The sequence below is a fragment of the Vigna umbellata genome, chromosome 8 (assembly GCF_029865625.1).
Source record: "Vigna umbellata cultivar VRB3 chromosome 8, Vumbellata_1.0, whole genome shotgun sequence".
Classification (NCBI taxonomy): domain Eukaryota; kingdom Viridiplantae; phylum Streptophyta; class Magnoliopsida; order Fabales; family Fabaceae; genus Vigna; species Vigna umbellata.
Window position 1 is genome coordinate 17,603,399 of NC_142172.1, and position 23,578 is coordinate 17,626,976.

At 34.2% G+C, this 23,578-nt stretch overlaps 7 protein-coding genes and 4 pseudogenes across 7 annotated transcripts; 5 read left to right on the forward strand and 6 right to left on the reverse strand.

The window, feature by feature from the left end:
- Nucleotides 1-758: 758 nt before the first annotated feature.
- LOC148194163 (auxin-induced protein X10A-like) lies at nt 759-1,403 on the reverse strand. Its single transcript, XM_088097481.1, has one exon. It carries the CDS (start codon nt 1,258-1,260, stop codon nt 976-978), a length of 285 nt encoding a protein of 94 aa, XP_087953607.1. The 5' UTR covers nt 1,261-1,403; the 3' UTR covers nt 759-975.
- Nucleotides 1,404-1,992: 589 nt separating this feature from the next.
- On the forward strand, nt 1,993-2,731 carry LOC124836222 (indole-3-acetic acid-induced protein ARG7 pseudogene; annotated as a pseudogene).
- Nucleotides 2,732-4,680: 1,949 nt separating this feature from the next.
- Nucleotides 4,681-5,260, reverse strand: LOC148194164 (indole-3-acetic acid-induced protein ARG7 pseudogene; annotated as a pseudogene).
- Nucleotides 5,261-5,896: 636 nt separating this feature from the next.
- Nucleotides 5,897-6,630, forward strand: LOC148194165 (auxin-induced protein X10A-like). The gene has a single exon (XM_088097604.1). The coding sequence runs from the start codon at nt 6,121-6,123 to the stop codon at nt 6,403-6,405; it is 285 nt and encodes a 94-aa protein (XP_087953730.1). The 5' UTR covers nt 5,897-6,120; the 3' UTR covers nt 6,406-6,630.
- Nucleotides 6,631-7,844: 1,214 nt separating this feature from the next.
- LOC124836223 (indole-3-acetic acid-induced protein ARG7) lies at nt 7,845-8,653 on the reverse strand. The gene has a single exon (XM_047311347.2). It carries the CDS (start codon nt 8,448-8,450, stop codon nt 8,172-8,174), a length of 279 nt encoding a protein of 92 aa, XP_047167303.1. The 5' UTR covers nt 8,451-8,653; the 3' UTR covers nt 7,845-8,171.
- Nucleotides 8,654-9,213: 560 nt separating this feature from the next.
- LOC148194166 (auxin-induced protein X10A-like) lies at nt 9,214-9,818 on the forward strand. Its single transcript, XM_088097548.1, has one exon. It carries the CDS (start codon nt 9,336-9,338, stop codon nt 9,618-9,620), a length of 285 nt encoding a protein of 94 aa, XP_087953674.1. The 5' UTR covers nt 9,214-9,335; the 3' UTR covers nt 9,621-9,818.
- Nucleotides 9,819-12,590: 2,772 nt separating this feature from the next.
- Nucleotides 12,591-13,149, reverse strand: LOC148194167 (indole-3-acetic acid-induced protein ARG7 pseudogene; annotated as a pseudogene).
- Nucleotides 13,150-13,751: 602 nt separating this feature from the next.
- On the forward strand, nt 13,752-14,227 carry LOC148194168 (auxin-induced protein X10A-like). Its single transcript, XM_088097537.1, has one exon. The coding sequence runs from the start codon at nt 13,852-13,854 to the stop codon at nt 14,134-14,136; it is 285 nt and encodes a 94-aa protein (XP_087953663.1). The 5' UTR covers nt 13,752-13,851; the 3' UTR covers nt 14,137-14,227.
- A 3,735-nt stretch (nt 14,228-17,962) lies between these two features.
- On the reverse strand, nt 17,963-18,518 carry LOC148194169 (auxin-induced protein 15A-like). The gene has a single exon (XM_088096985.1). The coding sequence runs from the start codon at nt 18,410-18,412 to the stop codon at nt 18,137-18,139; it is 276 nt and encodes a 91-aa protein (XP_087953111.1). The 5' UTR covers nt 18,413-18,518; the 3' UTR covers nt 17,963-18,136.
- Nucleotides 18,519-20,301: 1,783 nt separating this feature from the next.
- Nucleotides 20,302-20,888, reverse strand: LOC148194170 (indole-3-acetic acid-induced protein ARG7 pseudogene; annotated as a pseudogene).
- A 501-nt stretch (nt 20,889-21,389) lies between these two features.
- LOC148194171 (auxin-induced protein X10A-like) lies at nt 21,390-22,186 on the forward strand. The gene has a single exon (XM_088096630.1). It carries the CDS (start codon nt 21,652-21,654, stop codon nt 21,934-21,936), a length of 285 nt encoding a protein of 94 aa, XP_087952756.1. The 5' UTR covers nt 21,390-21,651; the 3' UTR covers nt 21,937-22,186.
- The last annotated feature ends 1,392 nt before the right edge of the window (nt 22,187-23,578 follow it).

Below are 23,578 nucleotides of genomic sequence, written 5' to 3' on the forward strand. Positions count from 1 at the left end.
TTTATTAAATTTTCTGATTGTAAATGGCTTACAAAGCTTTGAACACCCTTCCTGCTTTATACCAGGCTTACTTACTCTTCATGAACTTTACTTACTGAGGGTGTCTAAACACTAATCCACGGTAACATGATCATAAGTATTATTTCCTTTCTTTCATTTTTTGGAATTGAGAAAGTTTACTGCATTCAACATTGAAAACTTCCTAGAGTGCATCACACATTTATTCTTCATGAGATTGTAAAATGATAGGAGATATAGAAGATCCTAAAACAGATAACTCACTGCAGTCAACACTTGCTACTGAGAGAGTTTAATCAACCTTGGTAAAAGTTCTAGAAATACTGCCTTTTGTCATTTTAGTATTTCATTTCTGCTGGACATGATATAGAATGTTTTTGTAACGGTTTAGGACCTAGAGATATGTCCAAAATATCCTTGTTCCAATTTCCTGGGCTCTTTTCTTCTTATTGATATCCAATTTTCAGTTTCCTCTTTACCTTAACTAGTTCTAAATCTACATAAATTTCGGTTTTATTTATGTATAGTGTATTCAAACATGAGAAAGACATAAATAAAAATACCGACGACTATATTGTATCCATCTTTTTTGAAACTTACATAGCCTACAATCAAGTGGATTGTGGCGTTTGTTGCTTGTGATTATATTTATATGTCTGTGTAGATGTACCTAACAATGTGTCCCAAAAACCACTACAGAGTATAAAAGAGATACAAGAAAGGAGAAAAATTGTCTGGTCTGAACATGATAATGTTGTATATATTAGAATTCGTTGAGATCTGGCAAAAGCAATAAAAAGTGTTGATGAAAAATGTCTAGTCCTAACATCTTCATTCTTATCAGAATTTCCAGCTTTTCTAGGATTATACAGGGATGGAAAATATTCATAAAAAAGAATGTTCCTTCTGTACAAATTTGCCTCATGTAATCTATCCTAGTTTCTATCATAGCTTGATTTACAGCAGCTCATTCAGGCGAGAAGTGATGGTTAGAAACTCATCCTCATTGCATGGAATTGTGAGGCCACCCGTTGGATGATCATATCCAAATTCTTCTTCAGCTTGGCATAGTAAATGTTGAAATGAAGGTTGGTTCAAGAATGATATTGGAATCACAAAGCGTCTCATGTTAACTCCAACATAGACTGCAAGATAGCCTTTTGGGACTTCGACTCCCTTGCGAGTTGCTTTGGATGCTGAAAATGATCCCTGTCTAACAATACCTGGGATGCGGAAACCCATTGTTTTTATTTCTCTCACAAACAAACAATATGTTGTGTGATGTCAAACTCTTTGTGAGGATGAAACTTTGGAATTCTGATGCTTCAGAATGCAAGTGACTTGGGTTGCTTGACGATTCAAAACAATAGTGTATATATAGTCCCTAATGAGAACTCTGAATGATTTTTGGGAAGGCCATGATGGGGTCCAAGGAGGAACAGAGATCACATGGTATTGTCTTAGAGACCTCATTCATGTATTAATAAGAATGCATGCCATACCCCACATTCTACCTTCTAAGAAAGTGGCAATCCACGTTAGGTTAGATACATCATCAAAGCTGAAACCTTATTCTTGTTCACTGACTGGGCTCTGGCTACATCATTATTAGACATGCAGTAGACATACTGCAGACATCTCACATGTTTATTTAAATAAGACTATAATGTTGTTGATATATGCACCTTTCATGTACCAACTAATATAAGGGTGAAATAAGCAACCTGTAAATGTTGAGGATTGAGATAACTATGAAGCAGTGGTGACCAACATTGAATGTGTGATGAGACACTATGAGCCACAAATTCTGTGGATGCCAAAGTCTAACAACAAAGCCTAAAATTTGCACACTGCCCTTAATAAGTGTAACATACTAAACACGATACATCTTTCACTTCTGGAGACACATGTAATAATTCGAAGACAACGCCATATAACTTGTCTATGACTTGGCCCCATTATTCCAATCTCATATCCCTCCTGAATCAATAATTCATCCTATCTATTGGTTTCTCCGATAGCCTTTTATCTATATATAAAATTCATGGCTGCACACGTTTAGGACCAACACAGATCATTCACATCCTAAAGCATTCAAAATTCAAAAGCTTATTTTCAAGAATTTCTTGAAATCCTTTTGTCCGCATATTTCTCACACAGTTAATACAACAATGGGCTTTCGTTTACCCGGTATCAGAAGGACTTCATCTGGGAGAAATCAAGCATCTTCAAAAGTGTTGGATGCGCCAAAGGGATACCTTGCAGTCTATGTCGGAGAGAATATGAAACGATTTGTGATTCCTGTATCACACTTGAACCAACCTCTATTCCAAGACTTGTTGAGTCAAGCTGAGGAAGAGTTTGGATATGATCATCCCATGGGTGGCCTCACAATTCCTTGCAGCGAAGATCTCTTCCAACATATAACTTCTCGTTTGAGTGAACAATAAATCTCATTTTTTTAGGTTGACATAGATTAGTAGTAACATTTTTGTAAAATAGGAATATTCTCAAATTGCAAAGTTGTCTCTTTCTTGAGAATTTGGGAAATGAAAGACCATCCAATTGGCAATTTTTTTTCTACAATGAGAATGAATTCAACTGCTAAAGCATCTCTTTTTGAGTTTTTTGTTTAGTAGTTACAGTGTTTTATTCAGTGCAGTAAAATACTAGACTTCGTTTTAAAACTATAGAATGTATTAACAAAACACTTGATTCTAAACAAGGGTAGAGCAGAGTGTCTTTCTAGGATCAAAGAGAAAGATAAATTTATTTGGGACAAAATTAAAGTAGATTATATTAATAAGTACACATTCTTAATTAAGAAATTTAGATACCACCCCCGAAATCACAATTGAAACACTTTCTCTGCCACCTAATAATTGTGCAAAATATCTGTTGGATTCCTCTACTGGACATACATGACAGAATCGGTATCTAAACTTGAAGATATGGATATGAAGAGGTAGGAGCCGTGAAATACTAGCTTAAATCTGTAGCAAAATTTCTCTCTTATACATACGACTCTTCTTATCTATTGTAGTCAAGGAACCGATGATTTCCTATTGCTTTTGTCTATTAGAAGAAAAAAAGTTGAAACTAGGACCCTACACTGCAATAAACAGAAGGGTTAAAATCTTCAGTTCAAACCAAATAAGCAAAACAGTTGAAACTAGGACCGAAACAGAAGCTTAAAATCTTCCATTCAAACAAAATGATCAAAACAGTAATGCTTTGTTTGGATTAAAGGAGGAGTGGAGAAGGGAAAAAAAGGGAAGGATAGAGAGTAGAAAGTCTAGGTCTTTGAATTTAAGAGTTACTGATATTTATATATTAAAGTTTCATCACAAATATAGAATGTGGGATGCTTAAAGCAAGATCTTAATAAACCACAAATTATTGAAAGTTCTAGCAACTATCTTAGGTTAAATGTGTTGTGACTTCCTTGTTTAACCTACGAACTGTTAGGATAAACTTAAATGTGATAGATTTAATTTGAGAGGTTTGTGAGGTAAGTAGTTTAATGTAGCGGTTATCAGACAATAATAAAGGATAATTGAATCTTAATAGTAGAATTTATGGCTTTGGAGATGAAAATCCAAGATATAAATCTATAAACTGTAAGTGTCTAGTTGACACACAATTAAATGACACCAGAAACATATTCAGAAAATCTAACTGGGTGTCATTTTCCTAACAAGAAGAAGTAGTGAAATTACAATCAGGCAGCAGTAACAACATCATAAAGTGTTAATAATGGAATATATTATCAGAGTAAATACGGAACAAATTTAGGTACGAGAAGGTATAGTATATTATCAGAAGAGAATGCTTCAAAATCACAACAAACTCTCAAATTCTAACACAACCTTTATGAAGAAAATGAGAAAGAACTCAATTGGTCGAGAATTTTCTCTGTGCTTCATGTTTATTAGTTACAATGTTTCCTTCTCGTATGAACACCGTTGACATAAAAAGAGCTAGACTTTACTTTTACTAATTTAAAAAACAAGAACAAATCGCATCATTCATAACAAGAGTAGATGCAAGCTCTCTATTTATGGTCTATGCTCCAACCTCATCACACACATAAGTAGGATTTCTAGAGACAGAAATTGGTGATAAATTGCATATTACTATGTATATGCCTTAAACATCTGCTTGTTGCAGTGTAAGGTCATACTTTCACTTTTTTTCTGATAGACAAAAGCTATATATAGAAAATCAATGGTTCCTTATATATATATATATATATATATATATATATATATATATATATATATATATATATATATATATATATATATATATATATATATATATATATATATATATGGAGTTAAAGATAATGAGCCATATCATACGTCAGTGGCATGTATAAGAGAGATTTTGCTATAAATGTAGGCTACGGTTATTATAGGAAAATATAAACCCTGATTTTAAGTCCATTGATGTTTTGGATCAGTAAGCAGTGGCAGGGAAGGTGCCTCAATTGTGATTTCGGGCGTGGTACCTAAAATTTTAACTTCTAATGTGATCTTATTAATATAACCCACTTTAAATTTGTCCCAAATAAATTGTCTTTCTCTTTGGTCCTAGAAAAACACTTTGCTCTACCCTTGTTTAGAATAAAGTGCTCTCTTCCGACTTTCAATTTTTCTAAAATATAGTATTGTACTGTAACACTGTAACTACCAAAGAAAAAACACAGAAGAGATGCTTGAGCAGTTGAGTACATTCTCATTGCTGAAAGAAATGACAGACTCTGATTTTGTCAATTCGATGGTTTTCCGTTTCCTAAATTCTCAAGAAAGAGACTACTTTACAAGTTGAGAATGTTCCTATTTTACAATGTTACTACTAATCTATGTCAACCTAAAAAAATGAGATTTATTGTGCACTCAAACGAGAAGTTATATGTTGGAAGAGATCTTCGCTGCAAGGAATTGTGAGGCCACCCATGGGATGATCATATCCAAACTCTTTCTCAGCTTGATTCAACAAGTCTTGGAATAGAGGTTGGTTCAAGTGTGATACAGGTATCACAAACCGTTTCATATTCTCTCCCACATAGACTGCAAGGTATCCCTTTGGCGCATCCAACACTTTTGAAGATGATTGATTTCTCCCAGAAGAAGTCCTTCTGATACTGGGTAAACGAAAGCCCATTGTTGTATTGACTGTGTGACAAATATGTGAACAAAAGGGTTTCAAGAAATTCTTGAAAATGAGCTTTTGAATTTTGAATGCTTTAGGATGTGAATGATCTGTGTTGGTCCTAAACGTGTGCAACCATGAATTATATATATAGAGATAAAAGGATATATGAGAAACAACTTGATAGATGAATTATTGGTTCAGGAGGGATATGGGATTGGAATAATGGGACCAAATCAGAGACAAGTTATATGGAGTTGTCTTCAAGGACTTATTTTAAGAGTAAGCTTAACATGCATCTCTACAAGAGAAAGTTGGATCATGTTAATATGTTACACTTATTAAGAGCAGTGTGGGCCAGAATCTTCACTTATGCAAATTTCATGCTTTGTTGTTCGAGTTTTGGTGTCCACAAAAAGTTGTGGATCTGTCATGATCACACATTCAATGTTGCTTCTCTTATAGCCTCTGTTCCAGAGCTATCTCAAGCCTCAAGATTTACAGGTTGCTTATGCCACCACGATATTAGTTGGTACATGATAGGCAAACATGTGAGATGTCTACAGTATGTCTACTATATGTCTATTGTTAATGTACCTAGGATTCAATAAGTGAACAAGAATTAGGTTTCACCTTTTCTGACTGAAAAACCTTTTGGCCGTTTTCTTATGAGGTAAGAATGTGGGATATGGCATGCACTCCCACTTATCCATGAATAATGTCTCTAAGACAATACCATGTGATCACCTATCCCTCCCTGGACCCCATCATGGCCTTGTGAAAAATCATTCAGAGTTCTCATCAGGGATTATATATACCATATTGTTTTCCGTCCCTAAGCAATAAGTCATTTGCAGTCTAAAGCATCAGAATTCCAAAATTTCATCCTCACAAAGAGTTTGACATCACAGAACATATTGTTTGTTTGTGAGAGAAATAAAAACAATGGGTTTCCGCATCCCAGGTATTGTTAGACAGGGATCGTTTTCAGCATCCAAAGCAACTCGCAAGGGAGTTGAAGTCCCAAAAGGCTATCTTGCAGTCTATGTTGGAGTTAACATGAGACGCTTTGTGATTCCAATATCATACTTGAACCAACCTTCATTTCAACATTTACTATGCCAAGCTGCAGAAGAATTTGGATATGATCATCCAACGGGTGGCCTCACAATTCCATGCAACGAGGATGAGTTTCTAAACCTCACTTCTCGCTTGAATGAGCTGCTGTAAATCAAGCTATGATAGAAACTAGGATAGATTACTCGAGGCAAATTTGTACAGAAGGAACATTCTTTTTTATGAATATTTTCCATGTTTTCCATCCCTATATTATCCTAGAAAAGCTGGAAATTCTGATACGAATGAAGATGTTAGGACTAGACATTTACATAAACACTTTTTATTGCTTTTGCCGGATCTCAACGAATTCTAATATATACAACATTATCATGTTCAGACCAGAATATTTTTCTCCTTTCTTGTATCTCTTCTATACTCGATTGTGGTTTTTGGGACACATGGTTATGTTCATCTACACAGACATATAAATATAAACACAAACAACAAACTCCACAATCCACTTAATTATAGGCCATGTAAGTTTCACAAAAAGATGGACAGATATTCGTCTGTATATATTTCTATCCCTCATGTTTGAATACTCAATACATAAATAAAACCTAAATTTATGTAAATGTAGAACTAGTTGAGGTAAAGAGGAAACTCTGATTTCAATCCCATAAGAAGAGTGTTACAGTAAACTTAAATGCAATAAAATTAAATAGATTGTTTATTTTTGAGGAGTTTTGTCTATTTTAGAGTGCAAAGGATCAACAACTTGTTAGGAAAATGATACTCGGTTAGATTTTCTGAATATGCTTCTGGTGTCACTTCATTGTGTGTCAACTAGACACTTACCGTTTATAGACTTATATCTTGACTTTTCATCTTTAAAGCTATAAACTGTACCATTAAGACACAATTATCCTTTATTATTGTCTAGTAACCACTACATTAAACTACTTACCTCACAAACCTCTTTAACAAATAAACAATCCAATTAAATCTATCACATTTAAATTTATCCTAACAGTTCGCAGGTTGAACAAGGAAGCCACAACACATTTAACCTAAGATAGTTGCTAGAACTTTCAATAATTTGTGGTTTATTAAGATCTTGCTTTAAGCATCCCACATTCTATATTTGTGATGAAACTTTAATATATAAATATCAGTAACTCTTAAATTCAAAGACCTAGACTTTCTACTCTCTATCCTTTCCCTTTTTTTCCCTTTTCCATTCCTCCTTTAATCCAAACAAAGCATTACTGTTTTGATAATTTGGTTTGAACAGAAGATTTTAAACTTCTGTTTCGGTCCTAGTTTCAACTTTTTTTCTTCTAATAGACAAAGCAATAGGAAATCATCGGTTCCTTGACTACTATAGATAAGAAGAGTCGGTGTATACAGAGAAATTTTGCTACAGATTTAAGCTAGTCTTTCACGGCTCCAAACTCTCCATATCCATATCTTCCAGTTTAGGTACCGATTCTGTCATGTATGTCCAGTAGAGGAATCCAACAGAAATTTTGCACAATTAGGTGGAAGAGAAAGTGCTTTAATTGTGATTTCGGGCGTGGTTTCTAAAATTTTTAATATTGGATGTGTACTTATTAATACAATTTACATTAATTTTGTCCCAAATAAATTTATCTTTCTCTTTGATCATAGAAAGACACTCTGTTCTACCCTTGTTTAGAATCAAGTGTTTTGCTGCCACATTCTATAGTTTTAAAATGAAACACTGTAACTAATAAATAAAACTCAAAATAAGATGCTTTAGCAATTGAATTCATTCTCATTGTAGAAAAAAGTTTGTCAATTGGATGGTCTTTCATTTCCCAAATTCTCAAGAAAGAGACAACTTTGAAATTTGAGAATATTCCTATTTTACAAAAATGTTACTACTAATCTATGTCAACCTAAAAAACTGAGATTTATTGTGCACTCAAACGAGAACTTATATGTTGGAAGAGATCTTCGCTGCAAGGAATTGTGAGGCCACCCATGGGATGATCATATCCAAACTCTTCCTCAGCTTGACTCAACAAGTCTTGGAATAGCGGTTGGTTCAAGTGTGATACAGGAATCACAAACCGTTTCATATTCTCTCCCACATAGACTGCAAGGTATCCCTTTGGCGCATCCAACACTTTTGAAGATGCTTGATTTCTGCCAGATGAAGTCCTTCTGATACCGGGTAAACGAAAGCCCATTGTTGTATTAACTGTGTGACAAATATGCGGACAAAAGGATTTCAAGAAATTCTGAATGCTTTAAGATGTGAATGATCTGTGTTGGTCCTAAACGTGTGCAGCCATGAATTGTATATATAGATAAAAGGCTATCGGAGAAACCAATTGATAGGATGAATTATTGATTCAGAAGGGACATGAGATTGGAATAATGGGGCCAAATCCTAGACAAGTTATATGGTGTTGTCTTAGAAATAGAAAGATGTATCGTGTTTAGTATGTTACAATTATTAAGGGCAGTGTGCAAATTTCACGCTTTGTTGTTAGACTTTGGTGTCCACAGAAGTTTTGGCTCATAGTGTCTCATCATACATTTAATGTTGACCGCCACTGTTTCAGAGTTGTCTCAATCCTCAACATTTACAGGGGCTAAATTCACCCTTGTATTAGTTGGATCATGAAAGGTGCATATAACAACTACATTATAGTCTTATTTAAATAAACATGTAAGATGTCTGCAGTATGTCTACTACATGTCTATTAATGATGTAGCTAGAGCCCGATCCGTGAACAAGAATTAGGTTTCAGCTTGTTGATGTATCTAACTTAATGTGGATTGCCACTTTCTTAGAAGGTAGAATGTGGGGTATGGCATGCATTCTCAGTAATCCATGAGTGAGGTCTCTAAGACAATACCATGTGGTATCCGTCCCTCCTTGGACCCCATCATGGCCTTCCCAAAAATCATTTACAGACTTCTAATTAGGGACTATATATACACTATTGTTTTGAATCGTCAAGCAACCCAAGTCATTCGCATTCTGAAGCATCAGAATTCCAAAATTTCATCCTCAAAGAGTTTGACATCACAGAACATATTGTTTGTTTGTGAGAGAAATAAAAACAATGGGTTTCCGCATCCCAGGTATTGTTAGACAGGGATCATTTTCAGCATCCAAAGCAACTCGCAAGGGAGTTGAAGTCCCAAAAGGCTATCTTGCAGTCTATGTTGGAGTTAACATGAGACGCTTTGTGATTCCAATATCATTCTTGAACCAACCTTCATTTCAACATTTACTATGCCAAGCTCAAGAAGAATTTGGATATGATCATCCAACGGGTGGCCTCACAATTCCATGCAATGAGGATGAGTTTCTAAACCTCACTTCTCGCTTGAATGAGCTGCTGTAAATCAAGCTATGATAGAAACTAGGATAGATTACTCGAGGCAAATTTGTACAGAAGGAAGGTTCTTTTTAATGAATATTTTCCATGTTTTTCATTCCTGTACAATCCTAGAAAAGCCGGAAATTTTATACGAATGAAGATGTTAGAACTAGACATTTCCATAAACACTTTTTATTATACAACATTATCCTTTTATGTTAAGGATAGACAGTTTTAGTGCTTTTCTTATATCTCTTTTACGCTCAGTTATGTTGTGTAGCACATATGATCTGTTCATCTAAAGGTACACTGACATATAAACATATGGTATCAACACACAACACAATTCCCTTTATTACAGACTGTGAGTTTACAACCATAAAAAAAATGTATTGGTAGTTGTTTGTATTTATTTTTGGCTTTCTCATGTTTAAACATACTATACAAAGATGAAATCAAAAGTTTAATAGATTCAAAACTAGTTAAGATAAAGAGGAAATAAGCTGAGAAGACCCCTTATAATTGATGCATATTTCTAGAAAGGAAAGCGTGCCAAACATTTTATATTATGTTCAATAGACATAGAGTACTTAAATGTTGTCTGATGCTGCCAATAGTTTCAAGTTCTGTCTCAAACTCCCTTGGGTTGTGTTGATGCTAGTTTTATATTCGTTTAACTGCAATTGGAAGGGAATTCTTCAAAACACACTTGTACACGGTAACTGAAGCACCATATCATACAATATACTTCTCATTGAGATTCTCAGTAACTCTCATAATATCATCAAAGGTGTGGATGGCAAGGCCCATATGAAGAATTCCAAGTTTGGGTGGCCCTAAAGAGAAAGAAGAAAAAGAGAAAAACAAATGAGAATTTCGCTCACATAGCAATATTAAACAATTTACATAAGAACTTCTATGTTGAACATACCTTGCTAGTTCCGCTGGATCCTTTAATCAATTCCATGGATTGGCTTGATCTGTAGAAAGCAACAGTTACCATCGCCAACAACAATATTATGGTACCAACTATGAGACAAACAACTACAACCCTTGAGAAAACCACTGAACACAGAAGTACAAAATAAGATCCAGTGTTAACATTGTATTCAGATACACTTTAACCATCACAAACCAATCCTATGTATAAATATAATCATTATAGACAAATTATATTATTGTTTTATAAACGTCAAAGTTATATTTTATTTTATAACTACAGTTCCATACACATCAAAGATATTTTTAATTAATAGTTATAGTTTAATACACATAAAAGGTGTTTTTTTAATTAATAATCAAAAGTGTTAATCTCAACACAAGATCACAAAAGAATCTCAAATGAGCCAATAACAAAAAATCCTAAATAAGTCAGAAAATACAACATCAAATTTTAAACCCACTAAAGTTTTTACCTAATCAGAAATGAGGTCCATTAGGTAAGGTCTTGCCATCCTGCATAATGTAGGTGAATTGATCCATCCTGTCCTCCAGTTCTTCTGCAGAAACACTTGGTTCCAAACTAACTCGGCCTGGATTGGATAGGGAATCTTATTTACATCAGGCCTAGCATTTTCAAAGAACTCATCTCAGTGGTACAGTTGAAAAGTTTCTTTATTCAAGCCTTTTATCAAGGAAGGGATCATTGAGAATACCTGCATTTTTAAATTGAGTAAGCATAATATAATCAAGCTACATGAATATAGGTATGATGGACATATATGAAAAAAAGGGAAACTGAACAAGCCACATGGGTTACATCACCCCTATAGTTGATATATGTTATCTAGCGAAAAAAAAACCCAAGCTTACTTCTTCACATTCCCTCGTCTTCTTTTGTGCCCCATCAAAATCATAGTTGACATAAACACAAGACAAAAACTCAGTGATAGGATCTTTATATGAATGCTGCTCTTGTTGAATAACTTTTATAAAATCTTTGCATTGTGGCCTCCTTCTCTTATTAATAATGAATGTTGTGGCCAGGTATCGTAAAAGGTGTGGAGCACTGGTTTTGATAGCCTTCAGATCCCTGATAATTACAGTGGTGAAGGTTAGATTTAATTATCTATGTTGAATCACATCATATCAGCCGTATGAGTTAGACCTTGTTCATTATAGTTCAATTTGAATGTGCTTAGCCTCGCCGTTTTTGGCCACAGAATCTAAATAAACTGGCCCTAGTAGTAATAGTGATGTGAATCAGTGAGCACAACGCAGTAAACGTTAATACGTTACTGTAGATACATATCCAACATGGAGATTTCTCAGGCTGAGCTTACTTTCAATATGTTAGAATGCATTATAGGAAAAGCTTAACATATATTTAAGTTGTCATCCTCTCAAACCAAAAGAAGCTGTAAATTTGTCATGTTATACTAAATAGGTGTTGGTGAGAGATAATTGAAGGAATGACGATTTTTGGTGTAGGATGTTCTGAAACACATTGACAGCGCAAACAGGCCTGGGATAATGTTGGAGATGGTTCAGGTGTTGGCAGAGCTTGACCTCGTCATTTCTAAATCATACATTTCTTCTGATGGTGGATCGTTAATGGATGGTTAGTATGCCTCCCTCACCACACACTCTGCACTTTGTGCTCTTTCCGTGAATAAGCATCACCAAATTCAAAATTAAACCATAAAGCACATATACATGACATGTATGCCCAGGAAAGGAACCCAACAGATATTTTGCACAATTAGGTAGCAGAGAAAGTGCTTCAATTCTGATTTCGGGCGTTGTATCAAAAAAATTTAATTTTCAATGTGTACTTGTTAATATAATCAACTTTAATTTTGTCCCAAATAAATTTATCTTTTTCTTTGATCCTAGAAAGACACTCTGGTCTACCCTTGTTTAGAATCAAGTGTTTTGTTGCCACCTTCTACACCTTTAAAACAAAGTCTAGTATTTTACTGCACTTAATGAAACACTGTAACTAATAAACAAAAAAACAAAACCGAGATACTTTAGCAGTTGAATTCATTCTCATTGTAGAAAAAAAATTGTCAATTGGAAACTCTTTCATTACATTTGTCAATTGAGAATATTCCTATTGTACAAAAATGTTACTACTAATCTATGTCAGCCTCAAAAAGTGAGATTTATTGTCCATTCAAACAAGAAGTAATATGTTGGAAGACATGTTCGCTGCAAGGAATTGTGAGGCCACCCATGGGATGATCATATCCAAACTCTTCCTCAGCTTGACTCAACAAGTCTTGGAATAGAGGTTGGTTCAAGTGTGATACAGGAATCACAAACCGTTTCATATTCTCTCCCACATAGACTGCAAGGTATCCTTTTGGCGCATCCAACACTTTTGAAGATGATTGATTTCTGCCAGATGAAGTCCTTCTGATACCGGGTAAACGAAAGCCCATTGTTGTATTAACTGTGTGAGAAATATGCGGACAAAAGGATTTCAAGAAATTCTGAATGCTTTAAGATATGAATGATCTTTGTTGGTCCTAAGCGTGTGCAGCCATGAATTATATATAGAGATAAAAGGCTATCGGAGAAACCAATTGATAGGATGAATTATTGATTCAGGAGGGACATCAGATTGGAATAATGGGGCCAAATCGTAGACAAGTTATATGGTGTTGTCTTCGAAATAGAAAGATGTATCGTGTTTAGTATGTTACAATTATTAAGGGCAGTGTGCAAATTTCACGCTTTGTTGTTAGACTTTGGTGTCCACAGAAGTTTTGGCTCATAGTGTCTAATCATACATTTAATGTTGACCGCCACTGTTTCAGAGTTATCTCAATCCTCAACATTTACAGGGTTGCTAAATTCACCCTTGTATTAGTTGGATCATGAAAGGTGCATATAGCAACAACATTATAGTCTTATTTAAATAAACATGTGAGATGTCTGCAGTATGTCTACTACATGTCTATCAATGAGTGAACAAGAATTAGGTTTCAGCTTGTTGATGTATCTAACTTTATGTGGATTGCCACTTTCTTAGAAGGTAGAATGTGGGGTATGGCATGCATTCTCAGTAATCCATGAGTGAGGTCTCTAAGACAATACCATGTGGTATCCGTCCCTCCTTGGACCCCATCATGGCCTTACAAAAAATCATTCACAGAGTTCTCATTAGGGACTATATATACACTATTGTTTTGATCGTCAAGCAACCCAAGTCACTTGCATTCTGAAGCATCAGAATTCCAAAGTTTCATCCTCACAAAAAGTTTGACATCACAGAACATATTGTTTGTTTGTGAGAGAAATAAAAACAATGGGTTTCCGCATCCCGGGTATTGTTAGACAGGGATCATTTTCAGCATCCAAAGCAACTCGCAAGGGAGTTGAAGTCCCAAAAGGCTATCTTGCAGTCTATGTTGGAGTTAACATGAGACGCTTTGTGATTCCAATATCATACTTGAACCAACCTTCATTTCAACATTTACTATGCCAAGCTCAAGAAGAATTTGGATATGATCATCCAACGGGTGGCCTCACAATTCCATGCAACGAGGATGATTTTCTAAACCTCACGTCTCGCTTGAATGAGCTGCTGTAAATCAAGCTATGATAGAAACTAGGATAGATTACTTGAGGCAAATTTGTACAGAAGGAACATTCTTTTATATGAAGATTTTCCATTTTTTCCATTCCTGTATAATCCTAGAAAAGCTGAAAATTCTGATAAGAATGAAGATATTAATACTAGACATTTCCATAAATACATTTTAATGCTTTTGCGAGATCTCAACGGATTCTAATATATAAACCATTATCATGTTGAGACCAGACAATTTTTCTCCTTTCTTGAATCTCTTTTATACTCTGTAGTGGTTTTTGGGACACATGGTTAGGTACATCTATACAGATATAAATATAATCACAAGCAACAAACTCCACAATCTACTTGATTATAGGCTATGTAAGTTTCACAAAAAAGATGGACACACTACAGTCGTCGGTGTTTATTTATGTCTTTCTCATGTTTGAATACACTATACATAAATAAAACCGAAATTTAAGTATATTTAGAACTAGTTAAGGTAAAGAGAAATTGAAAATTTGATATCAATAAGAAGAGAAGAGCCCATGAAATTGGAACAAGGATATTTTGGACATATCTCTAGGGACTAAAGCTTCACAAAAACATTTTATATCATGTCCAGCAGAAATAAAATACTAAAATGACAAGAGGTTGTTTTTTGTGAACTTTTACCAAAGGTTGATTAAACTCTATCAGTAGCAAGTGTTGACTGCATGCAGTGAGTAATTTGTTTTAGGATCTTCTATATCTCCTGACATTTTACAATCGTATGAAGAATAACATGTGATACACACTAGGAAATTTTCAATGTTGAATGCTGTCAAAACCCTTAAATTTTGTAGAGAAAGTGGAAGCCAGGTGGAAGGGTGAGAATTTAGAAATTCAGAAAGTGGAAGACAGGTGTGAGCAGCAGAGTGGACCGATCGGTTTTGACGGTAGTATTTAAGTAAAAAATTTAAATCTGGTGCCACTTTCTGCATGCATTTTCTTCCCTAACTTTCTGAACTCTCATTTTCTCCTCCTTCTCTCTAACTTCTCTCTAAACTATCATCCTTTCCTCCACTGATTCTCACGTTTTCCTTCATCCGATCATTCATCAGATTGTGTTTGAAGTTGGTTGGTGGCAAAGGTTCTATTTTCAATCGTCAAGTGGTGGTTTGAGCTAGTAGATCTTTATACTTCTAAGAAAATCTAGTTTTTGGTACATGCAAACTAAGTTTTTGTTTGCATGTGTTTTTCTTCTTCTTTTTCTTCAAATCTGATCACATTTATGGTCCTTTGGTTGGTCTGTTTTCCTCAATACAGTGAATCTTGGCTTTTTGAGTTTTTGGTGGTGGGCAAATTCTGTACTGTGAGCGGTTCTGTCTATTAAGAGGTAAGGGAAGCTATTTAATTAAGTGTGTCAGTGATGATTCTGTGTATGTATGGAATGAATTGATTTAATGATTCGTATATTATTGTATGAAATGTATGTTTTGTTGGATATCCAAGTGTGAGTCCAAGTCCCACATTGGATAGAAATGAGAAAGTAGAGCAATATATAAAGATGAAAGACCCATTAACCCATTGCCTTAAGGTTTTTGGTAAAGAGTGGTGTCGATCCCTTATATAGCTGGCTCAGATGTTATTGGTGTTTGTGTAACCCACAGGGAACCTCCTCCTCGATAGACCCAACATGTTTCTGGGTTTTATTTAATTATAGTAGTCAGCTAATTCTCATCCTCGCTTAGTATGAAATATCGTTGTCTCGTTTTGAGGATAGTGGAATACCGTTCGGTCTTGATTTCGGTCTAAGCTCTAGTGTTGGGTTTTGTAATAGTTAGTGAGTTTTCGTTCGGTCGTAATCAGGGGTTGTGTTGTTACCGTTCGGTCTCCTTCTATGAATGATTATTTTATATTTAAATAACATTTTCAAAGTGTGACTCTGATTATTTGAGATAATTGTATGGATCTAAGGTGTATGGGAAATTTTATTATTATTCAAATAAGGTATATGTTTCATGTAATGTAAAAGAGAATTCCAAGGAGAAATGTTTCAGTGAAATGTGTATTGATGTGGTAAAGTATGAATATGGATAGTGAAATTCATGGAGTTCATCCTGATATTTTGATGATTACTAATTCTCAAATAGAGATGAGTAATGCATTGTGTGAGAATGGCAGGAGGTCCTACCTAGCCTATAGGTTCTTGGGTGAGTTATAACGGACTAACCTCGGGTGAAAGTTGATGGTTTTCCAGTTACTACACCATCTGAGTGCATGAACAGCCTTAAGTTACGTATTCATACAATCCGGATGGTCAAGTCAGGTGTTCGATTTATGCTTGTATTATGAGGTTAAATTTGTATATGTCTATTTGCATTGGTTTTAGTATGCTATAGTGTTCGGCTTTGTATTGTTTGTACTTTAATGAATTGTATGTATGCATGCCCAATTAAATTGTAGTAGCTTACCCTTATTTCCTGTTTTGTCCATGTTACCGTTCGGTTTTTCTCTTGCGATGATCATCCTTTTTGAATGTGAGCAGAAGGGGAAGATTTTACACTGAACAGGAGCTAGGCGGCGAGACTCCTGCTCAATAGGTTATGACTGTTTGGTCCTAATAGTGTGGACAGTTTTGGGTGAACCGTTCAGTCAACATTTTCGTTCTGTAAATATAATTGTTCGGTTATATGTATTTAGTTTTGCAGTAGTATAGGAAGCTTTTGTAAAGTTTTAAATCTTATGATGTGTTTAGTTTTGCAGTAGTATAGGAGTTGGGCGGCGAGACTCTTGCTGAATAGGTTATGACTGTTCGGTCCTAATAGTGTGGACAGTTTTGGGTAAACCGTTCGGTGAACATTTTTGTTCTGTAAATATAACCGTTCAGTTATATGTGTTTAGTTTTGCAGTAGTATAGGAAGCTTTTGTAAAGTTTTAAATCTTAGGGTTATTTTGTAATAACTGTAAGTTTAACTTTATTAATGCAGCAATTGTTCTATTATATTATTAAATGATGATACTTGTATATAGTTTTGTGCTATTGTTCTATTATATTATTAAATGATGACACTTGTATATAGTTTTGTGCTATATTTTTGGGATGTTACAAATGCATAATCTTTCTCAATTCAAAAAATTGAAAGAAGGAAAAAATAGTTATGATCATGTTACCGTGGATTAGTGTTTCAGACACCCTCAGTAAGTAAAGTTCACGAAGAGTAAGTAAGCCTGGTATAAAGCAGGAAGGCTGATCAAAGCTTTGTAAGCTATTTTTAAAAGTTAGATTAACACAATGAACAGTGCCACTAGGCATTAGGAGGAAATAATTGGGATATCTGAAGTTGAGAGAGATGTTAAATGAATGTAATAATTTATTCATTCTTAGAGCCCCTGACACAGTATATCATTTTATTCGTTTAGAGAGTGTCATTCTCTTGACCGAATTTTAACTAGGAACACATTGAATCTAAATCAAATCAAATTATTATATTTTAAACCAATTTATTGAATGTAAATGATTCTGGTCAATCTAAAATATTTCAAATTTTTATAAAAATTATTATAACTAATAAGGAATGATTTTTAGATGGTCTTAAGGAATCAGAATATCATATACAGTGAGAACTCGACAATTTGTCACCAATTTCTGTCTAAAGAAATACTACTTATGCATACGAAGGTGGAACATACACCATAAGTGCACACCATGTATCTACCCTTGTTAGGAATGACGTGTTCTGTTCTTGATTATAAATTGAAAAAAGTAAAGTCTAGCTATTTTTTCTTGCTGCTATCAACGGTGTCCACACAAGGAGAAGAAAACATCATAACTAATAAACATGAAGCACAGAGAAAATGCTTGATCAAATGAAAATTTTCTCATTGCATATAAAAAACAACAATGATTTTTTCAATCTAAGTATTTTCTTTTCCCTATTTCCTCATAAAGGGAGTTCTTTACAAGTTGAGAAGATTCCTAGTATACAAAAATGTCACTTCTATTCTAAGTCAATCTCCTGAAATGTGAGATTTATCATCCATTCAAGCAAGAAGTGATACGGTTGAAGACATCTTCGCTGCAAGGAATTGTGAGGCCACCCATGAAGTGCTCATATCCAAACTCCTCTTCAGCTTGACTCAACAAGTCTTGGAAGGAAGGTTGGTTCAAGTATGACACAGGGATCATGAACCGCTTCATTTTCTCTCCAACATACACCGCAAGGTAGCCTTTTGGTGCATTCACTGCTCTTGAAGACGCTTGACTGACTGCAAATAATGTTTTTTTGCTACCTGGTAAACGAAAACCCATTGTTGTATTGATTTTGTTACAGACTTGAGAATAGAATAGTTTTAGAGAACTCTTGAATATAAGCTGTGTAATTTTGAATGCTTTGGGTTGGCCTATATTCTTGAAGCCATGGATATATATAGATAAAAGGATACGAAACTCGTTGATGCATAAATTATTGGTTAATGAAGGATAAGAGATTGGAGTAATGGGGCCAGATGAAAGACATGGTATGTGGTGTTGTCTACAAGAACTTATCTTGATAATCACTGTTACATGTATTTATGGAAAGCAAAGTATAATGGGAACATGTCACTTATTGAAGGTGGTGGGGGAGGGAAACTTCATTTTTTCTAATTTCATGTTCTGTTGCTTAGAGTCTGGCACGTACACAAAAAAGGTGGTCCAGAGTACCTTATGATCATGCACTCAATGCGAGTTCTCTTCTTACCTCTACTGTTTTGGAGCAATCAAGTAGCTCTTCTCAAGGCTCAACATTTACTAGATGCTTATGTAACCCTGATATTAGTTGGAATGTGGTAGATGTATATCAACATTATAGTCGTATTTAAAGAAACATGTGACGATGTCTTAGGCATGTCTGCTCTTGCCTGTCAATGATGTAGCTAGATCACAATAAATGAGCAAGAACTAGCTTTCACCTCCAATGATGTGTTTAATGTCTGCACTCCTAGTCATTCATAAAAGAGGTCTCTAAAACAATACCATGTATTATGAGACAGACATCATTTTCTGCTGCCAAAGCAACTCAATGGCCTTGGAATCTGTTTATGATATTCCAGAGGCAATGCTGATTTTGAAACACTTAAGGAACTAAGTTTTACTGAAATACAGCTACTGCAAATTGTGTAGAAAATTTAAAAGGAGCAACATCTTTTGGGGCTAAAATGTTTTCTCTTTTGATTATTATTTTTTTCTTTCTCTACTACATTCAAAACATTTTAAATATTGAGAAGTAACGGTTAGTTAATAAGAATTACATAAGTACTACATGATCTTATCAGGATCTTGAGCGTGGATTTACGAACAGGTGGCAAGATCCTAATCGTGGCTTGAATATCACAATGGAATTCCTTGTTGCTCAGAGGGAAAGATCCACCTGCAAAAGACTCTCTAATGCTTAAGTCACTAAAAGAGTTTGGATCTTTTATGAATATAGTATTGAGTATGAGTAATTATTAAGTTGAGTATTCTTTGGAGAATATTAGTTGTATTTATAGGGTAAACACGAGTCGTGAACCTATGTTCTCATTAAAATAATACTTAGCTCTTATATAATAATGTTGATAACAACATAATGATATCTCATTATAAATAGTAATCATAATATCAAGTTATGATATGTGAATATTGTCCAATAGACGTAGGCTTGGCTTTTTCAGAATGAAGAGGCTTAAAGGACCTTGTTGGACCGTGTTCTTTAGTATGTCTATTAAGCCGAGAAAGAACATAAGTCCAAAGTTACGGTAGTTTGATTTGGTGTATGTGATCGCATATGATCTCTTGGTTGGGCTTTGGCCAATTTGTATAGTTTGCAGGTGGATTCACGGCTCCAGACTTTTTATATCCATATCTTCCAGTTTAGGTACGGATTCTTTCATGTATGTCCAGTAGAGGAATCCAACAGATATCTTCCACAATTTGGTAGCAGAGAATGTGCTTCAATTCTGATTTCTGGCGTGGTATCTAAAATTTTTAATTTTGAATGTGTACTTGTTAATATAATCTACTTTAATTTTGTCCCAAATAAATTTATCTTTCTCTTTGATCCTAGAAAGACACTCTGTTCTACCCTTGTTTAGAATCAAGTGTTTTGTTGCTAATTTCTATAGTTTTAAAACAAAGTCTAGTATTTAATGCACTGAATGAAACATTGTAACTAATAAATAAAAAACTAAACCGAGATGCCTTAGCAGTTGAATTCATTCTCATTGTAGAAAAAAATAATTGTCAACTGGATGGTCTTTCATTTCCCAAATTCACAGGAAAGAGACAACTTTACAAGATGAGAATATTCCTATTGTACAAAAATGCTACTACTAATCTATGTCAGCCTCAAAAATTGAGATTTATTGTCCATTCAAACAAGAAGTAATATGTTGGAAGACATGTTCGCTGCAAGGAATTGTGAGGCCACCCATGGGATGATCATATCCAAACTCTTCCTCAGCTTGACTCAACAAGTCTTGGAATAGCGGTTGGTTCAGGTGTGATACAGGAATCACAAACCGTTTCATATTCTCTCCCACATAGACTGCAAGGTATCCCTTTGGCGCATCCAACACTTTTGAAGATGATTGATTTCTCCCAGATGAAGTCCTTCTGATACCGGGTAAACGAAAGCCCATTGTTGTATTAACCGTGTGAGAAATTCGAGAACAAAAGGGTTTTGAGAAATTCTTGAAACTAAGTTTTTGAATTTTGAATGCTTTAGGATGTGAATGATCTGTGTTGGTTCTAAAGGTGTGCAGCCATGAATTATATATAGAGATAAAAGGCTATTGGAGAAACCACTTGATAGATGAATTATTGATTCAGGAGAGATATGAGACTGGAATAATGGGGCCAAATCATAGACAAGTTATATAGTGTTGTCTTCGAAATAGAAACATGTATCGTGTTTAGTATGTTACAATTATTAAGGGCAGTGTGCAAATTTCACGCATTGTTGTTAGACTTTGGCGTCCATAGAAGTTGTGGCTCATAGTGTCTCATCACACATTCAATGTTGGTCGCCACTGCTTCAGAGTTATCTCAATCCTCAACATTTACAGGTTGCTTATTTCACCCTTGTATCAGTTGGTACATGAAAGCTGCATATATCAACAGCATAATAGTCTCATTTAAATAAACATGTGAGATGTCTGCAGTATGTCTACTACATGTCTATCAATGAGTGAACAAGAATAAGGTTTCAGCTTTGATGTTGTATCTAACTTAACGTGGATTGCCACTTTCTTAGAAGGTAGAATGTGGGATATGGCATGCATTCTCATTAATCCATGAATGAGGTATCTAAGACAATACCATGTGATATCTGTTCCTCCTTGGACCCCATCATGGCCTTACCAAAAATCATTCACAGAGTTCTCATTAGGGACTATATATACACTATTGTTTTGAATCTTCAAGCAAAGCAAGTCATTTGCAGTCTGAAGCATCAGAATTCCAAAGTTTCATCCTCACAAAGAGTTTGACATCACACAACATATTGTTTGTTTGTGAGAGAAATAAAAACAATGGGTTTCCGCATCCCAGGTATTGTTAGACAGAGATCATTTTCAGCATCCAAAGCAACTCGCAAGGGAGTTGAAGTCCCAAAAGGCTATCTTGCAGTCTATGTTGGAGTTAACATGAGACGCTTTGTGATTCCAATATCATACTTGAACCAACCTTCATTTCAACATTTACTATGCCAAGCTCAAGAAGAATTTGGATATGATCATCCAACGGGTGGCCTCACAATTCCATGCAACGAGGATGAGTTTCTAAACCTCACTTCTCGCTTGAATGAGCTGCTGTAAATCAAGCTATGATAGAAACTAGGATAGATTAGTCGAGGCAAATTTGTACAGAAGGAACTTTCATTTTTTTGTGAACATTTTCAGAATTTTTCATGTCCAATTAAAGCTGGAAATTTTGACTTGAATGAGAACGTGAGGACTACACATTTCCATGAACATTTTTTGGTGGTTTTTCCAAATCTAAACCAATTCTAGTATGTACAACATTATCCTTTTATGTTAAGGATAGACAGTTTTACTGTTTTTCTTATATCTCTTTTACGCTCATTTATGTTTTTTAGCACACATGATCTGTTCATCTAAAGGTTCACAGACATACAAACATATGGTAACAACACACAACACAATTCCCTTTATTACAGACTTTTCACAACCATAAAAAAAATGGATTGGTAGTTATCTGTATTTATTTTTTGCTTTCTCATGTTTAAAGATACTGTACAAAGATGAAACCAAAAGTTTTATAGATTCAAAACTAGTTAAGGTAAAAAGGAAACCTAAGAAAAGAGTTAGTTTTGTGAGAAGTTTTACTATTATTGGCTGATTAAGCCCTCAACAATTGTGGGCTCGGTAGCAGGAGCTGACTGCAAAGATAAGTTCGCTTTAGAATTTTCTACATGACCTGACATTTTACAATTATATGAAGAAGAAAGGTCTGATCATAAATAGGAAAGTTTCAATGTTCAATGCGGTAAACTTTTTTCACTTAAAAAATTTAAAAGAAAAAAAAATTATCATGTCCAAACTCTTTCTTAGGTTGACTCAACTACTCTTGCAAAGAAGGTTGGTTCAACTACGATAGAGTCAAAAACCTCTTCCTTTTCTCTGCAACATAGATTACAAAATTTCCTTTTGGTGTGTCAACTGCTTTTGACTATGCTTGGTTGTGCTCTTCGGATATTAAAACCAGTTGTTGTATAATATATGTCTTATTAGGGTTTGAACATAAGGTAATGATGGTCTATGAAGACTTTGAAGTGCAGGTTTTCGAATTACATATAATTGATTTTTAAATCTTTCAATGAATCTCTTAAAAAGAAACTAAGAGTACCACAGAAAAATTTTGACATTTATAAAAGTTAAAATTACAAATTTTAGCGGTGAACACTGTCACAAATAAATTTTTTGTCAATTAAAATAATAGTCAAAATTACTCATGTCAAAAATAGTTGGTAACAAAAAAAAATAACCTCTAGTATTATTGTTAAAAAACAAAAATAAAATACCAACGGTTAAAAAACTACAAAACTTACTTAATTTTTTTATATTTATCATATTTTGATAATTAAAAACGGTAACAAAATATATTATATTTTATACCGTTATTTAAGGTTTAAAACCACTAAAAAGAATTTAAATTATTTTAAAAAAATTCTAGAAAGTATTTATGATTTTTTTTTTAATTTTAGAACCAATGTTTTAATTATTAGTTTTATGTAAAATTATTTTAAAATATAGTGATAATTGTATTAATAATTTTACCATATTCAAAAAATTAATAATATAAGTATATTGTATAATAATTTAAAAAATTAATAATCTAATATATTATATAATAAGTATTCATATATCAATATCTTTAACCACACAAAAATCTCTCTAACATAAGTTTTCTAAAAAAAATCCAACTTTCTTTTTTATA

Excerpts from the sequence above, each read along its gene's own strand:
- LOC148194163 (XM_088097481.1), bottom strand. The coding sequence starts at position 1,260 with ATGGGTTTCCGCATCCCAGGTATTGTTAGACAGGGATCATTTTCAGCA.
- LOC148194165 (XM_088097604.1), top strand. The coding sequence starts at position 6,121 with ATGGGTTTCCGCATCCCAGGTATTGTTAGACAGGGATCGTTTTCAGCA.
- LOC124836223 (XM_047311347.2), bottom strand. The coding sequence starts at position 8,450 with ATGGGCTTTCGTTTACCCGGTATCAGAAGGACTTCATCTGGCAGAAAT.
- LOC148194166 (XM_088097548.1), top strand. The coding sequence starts at position 9,336 with ATGGGTTTCCGCATCCCAGGTATTGTTAGACAGGGATCATTTTCAGCA.
- LOC148194168 (XM_088097537.1), top strand. The coding sequence starts at position 13,852 with ATGGGTTTCCGCATCCCGGGTATTGTTAGACAGGGATCATTTTCAGCA.
- LOC148194169 (XM_088096985.1), bottom strand. The coding sequence starts at position 18,412 with ATGGGTTTTCGTTTACCAGGTAGCAAAAAAACATTATTTGCAGTCAGT.
- LOC148194171 (XM_088096630.1), top strand. The coding sequence starts at position 21,652 with ATGGGTTTCCGCATCCCAGGTATTGTTAGACAGAGATCATTTTCAGCA.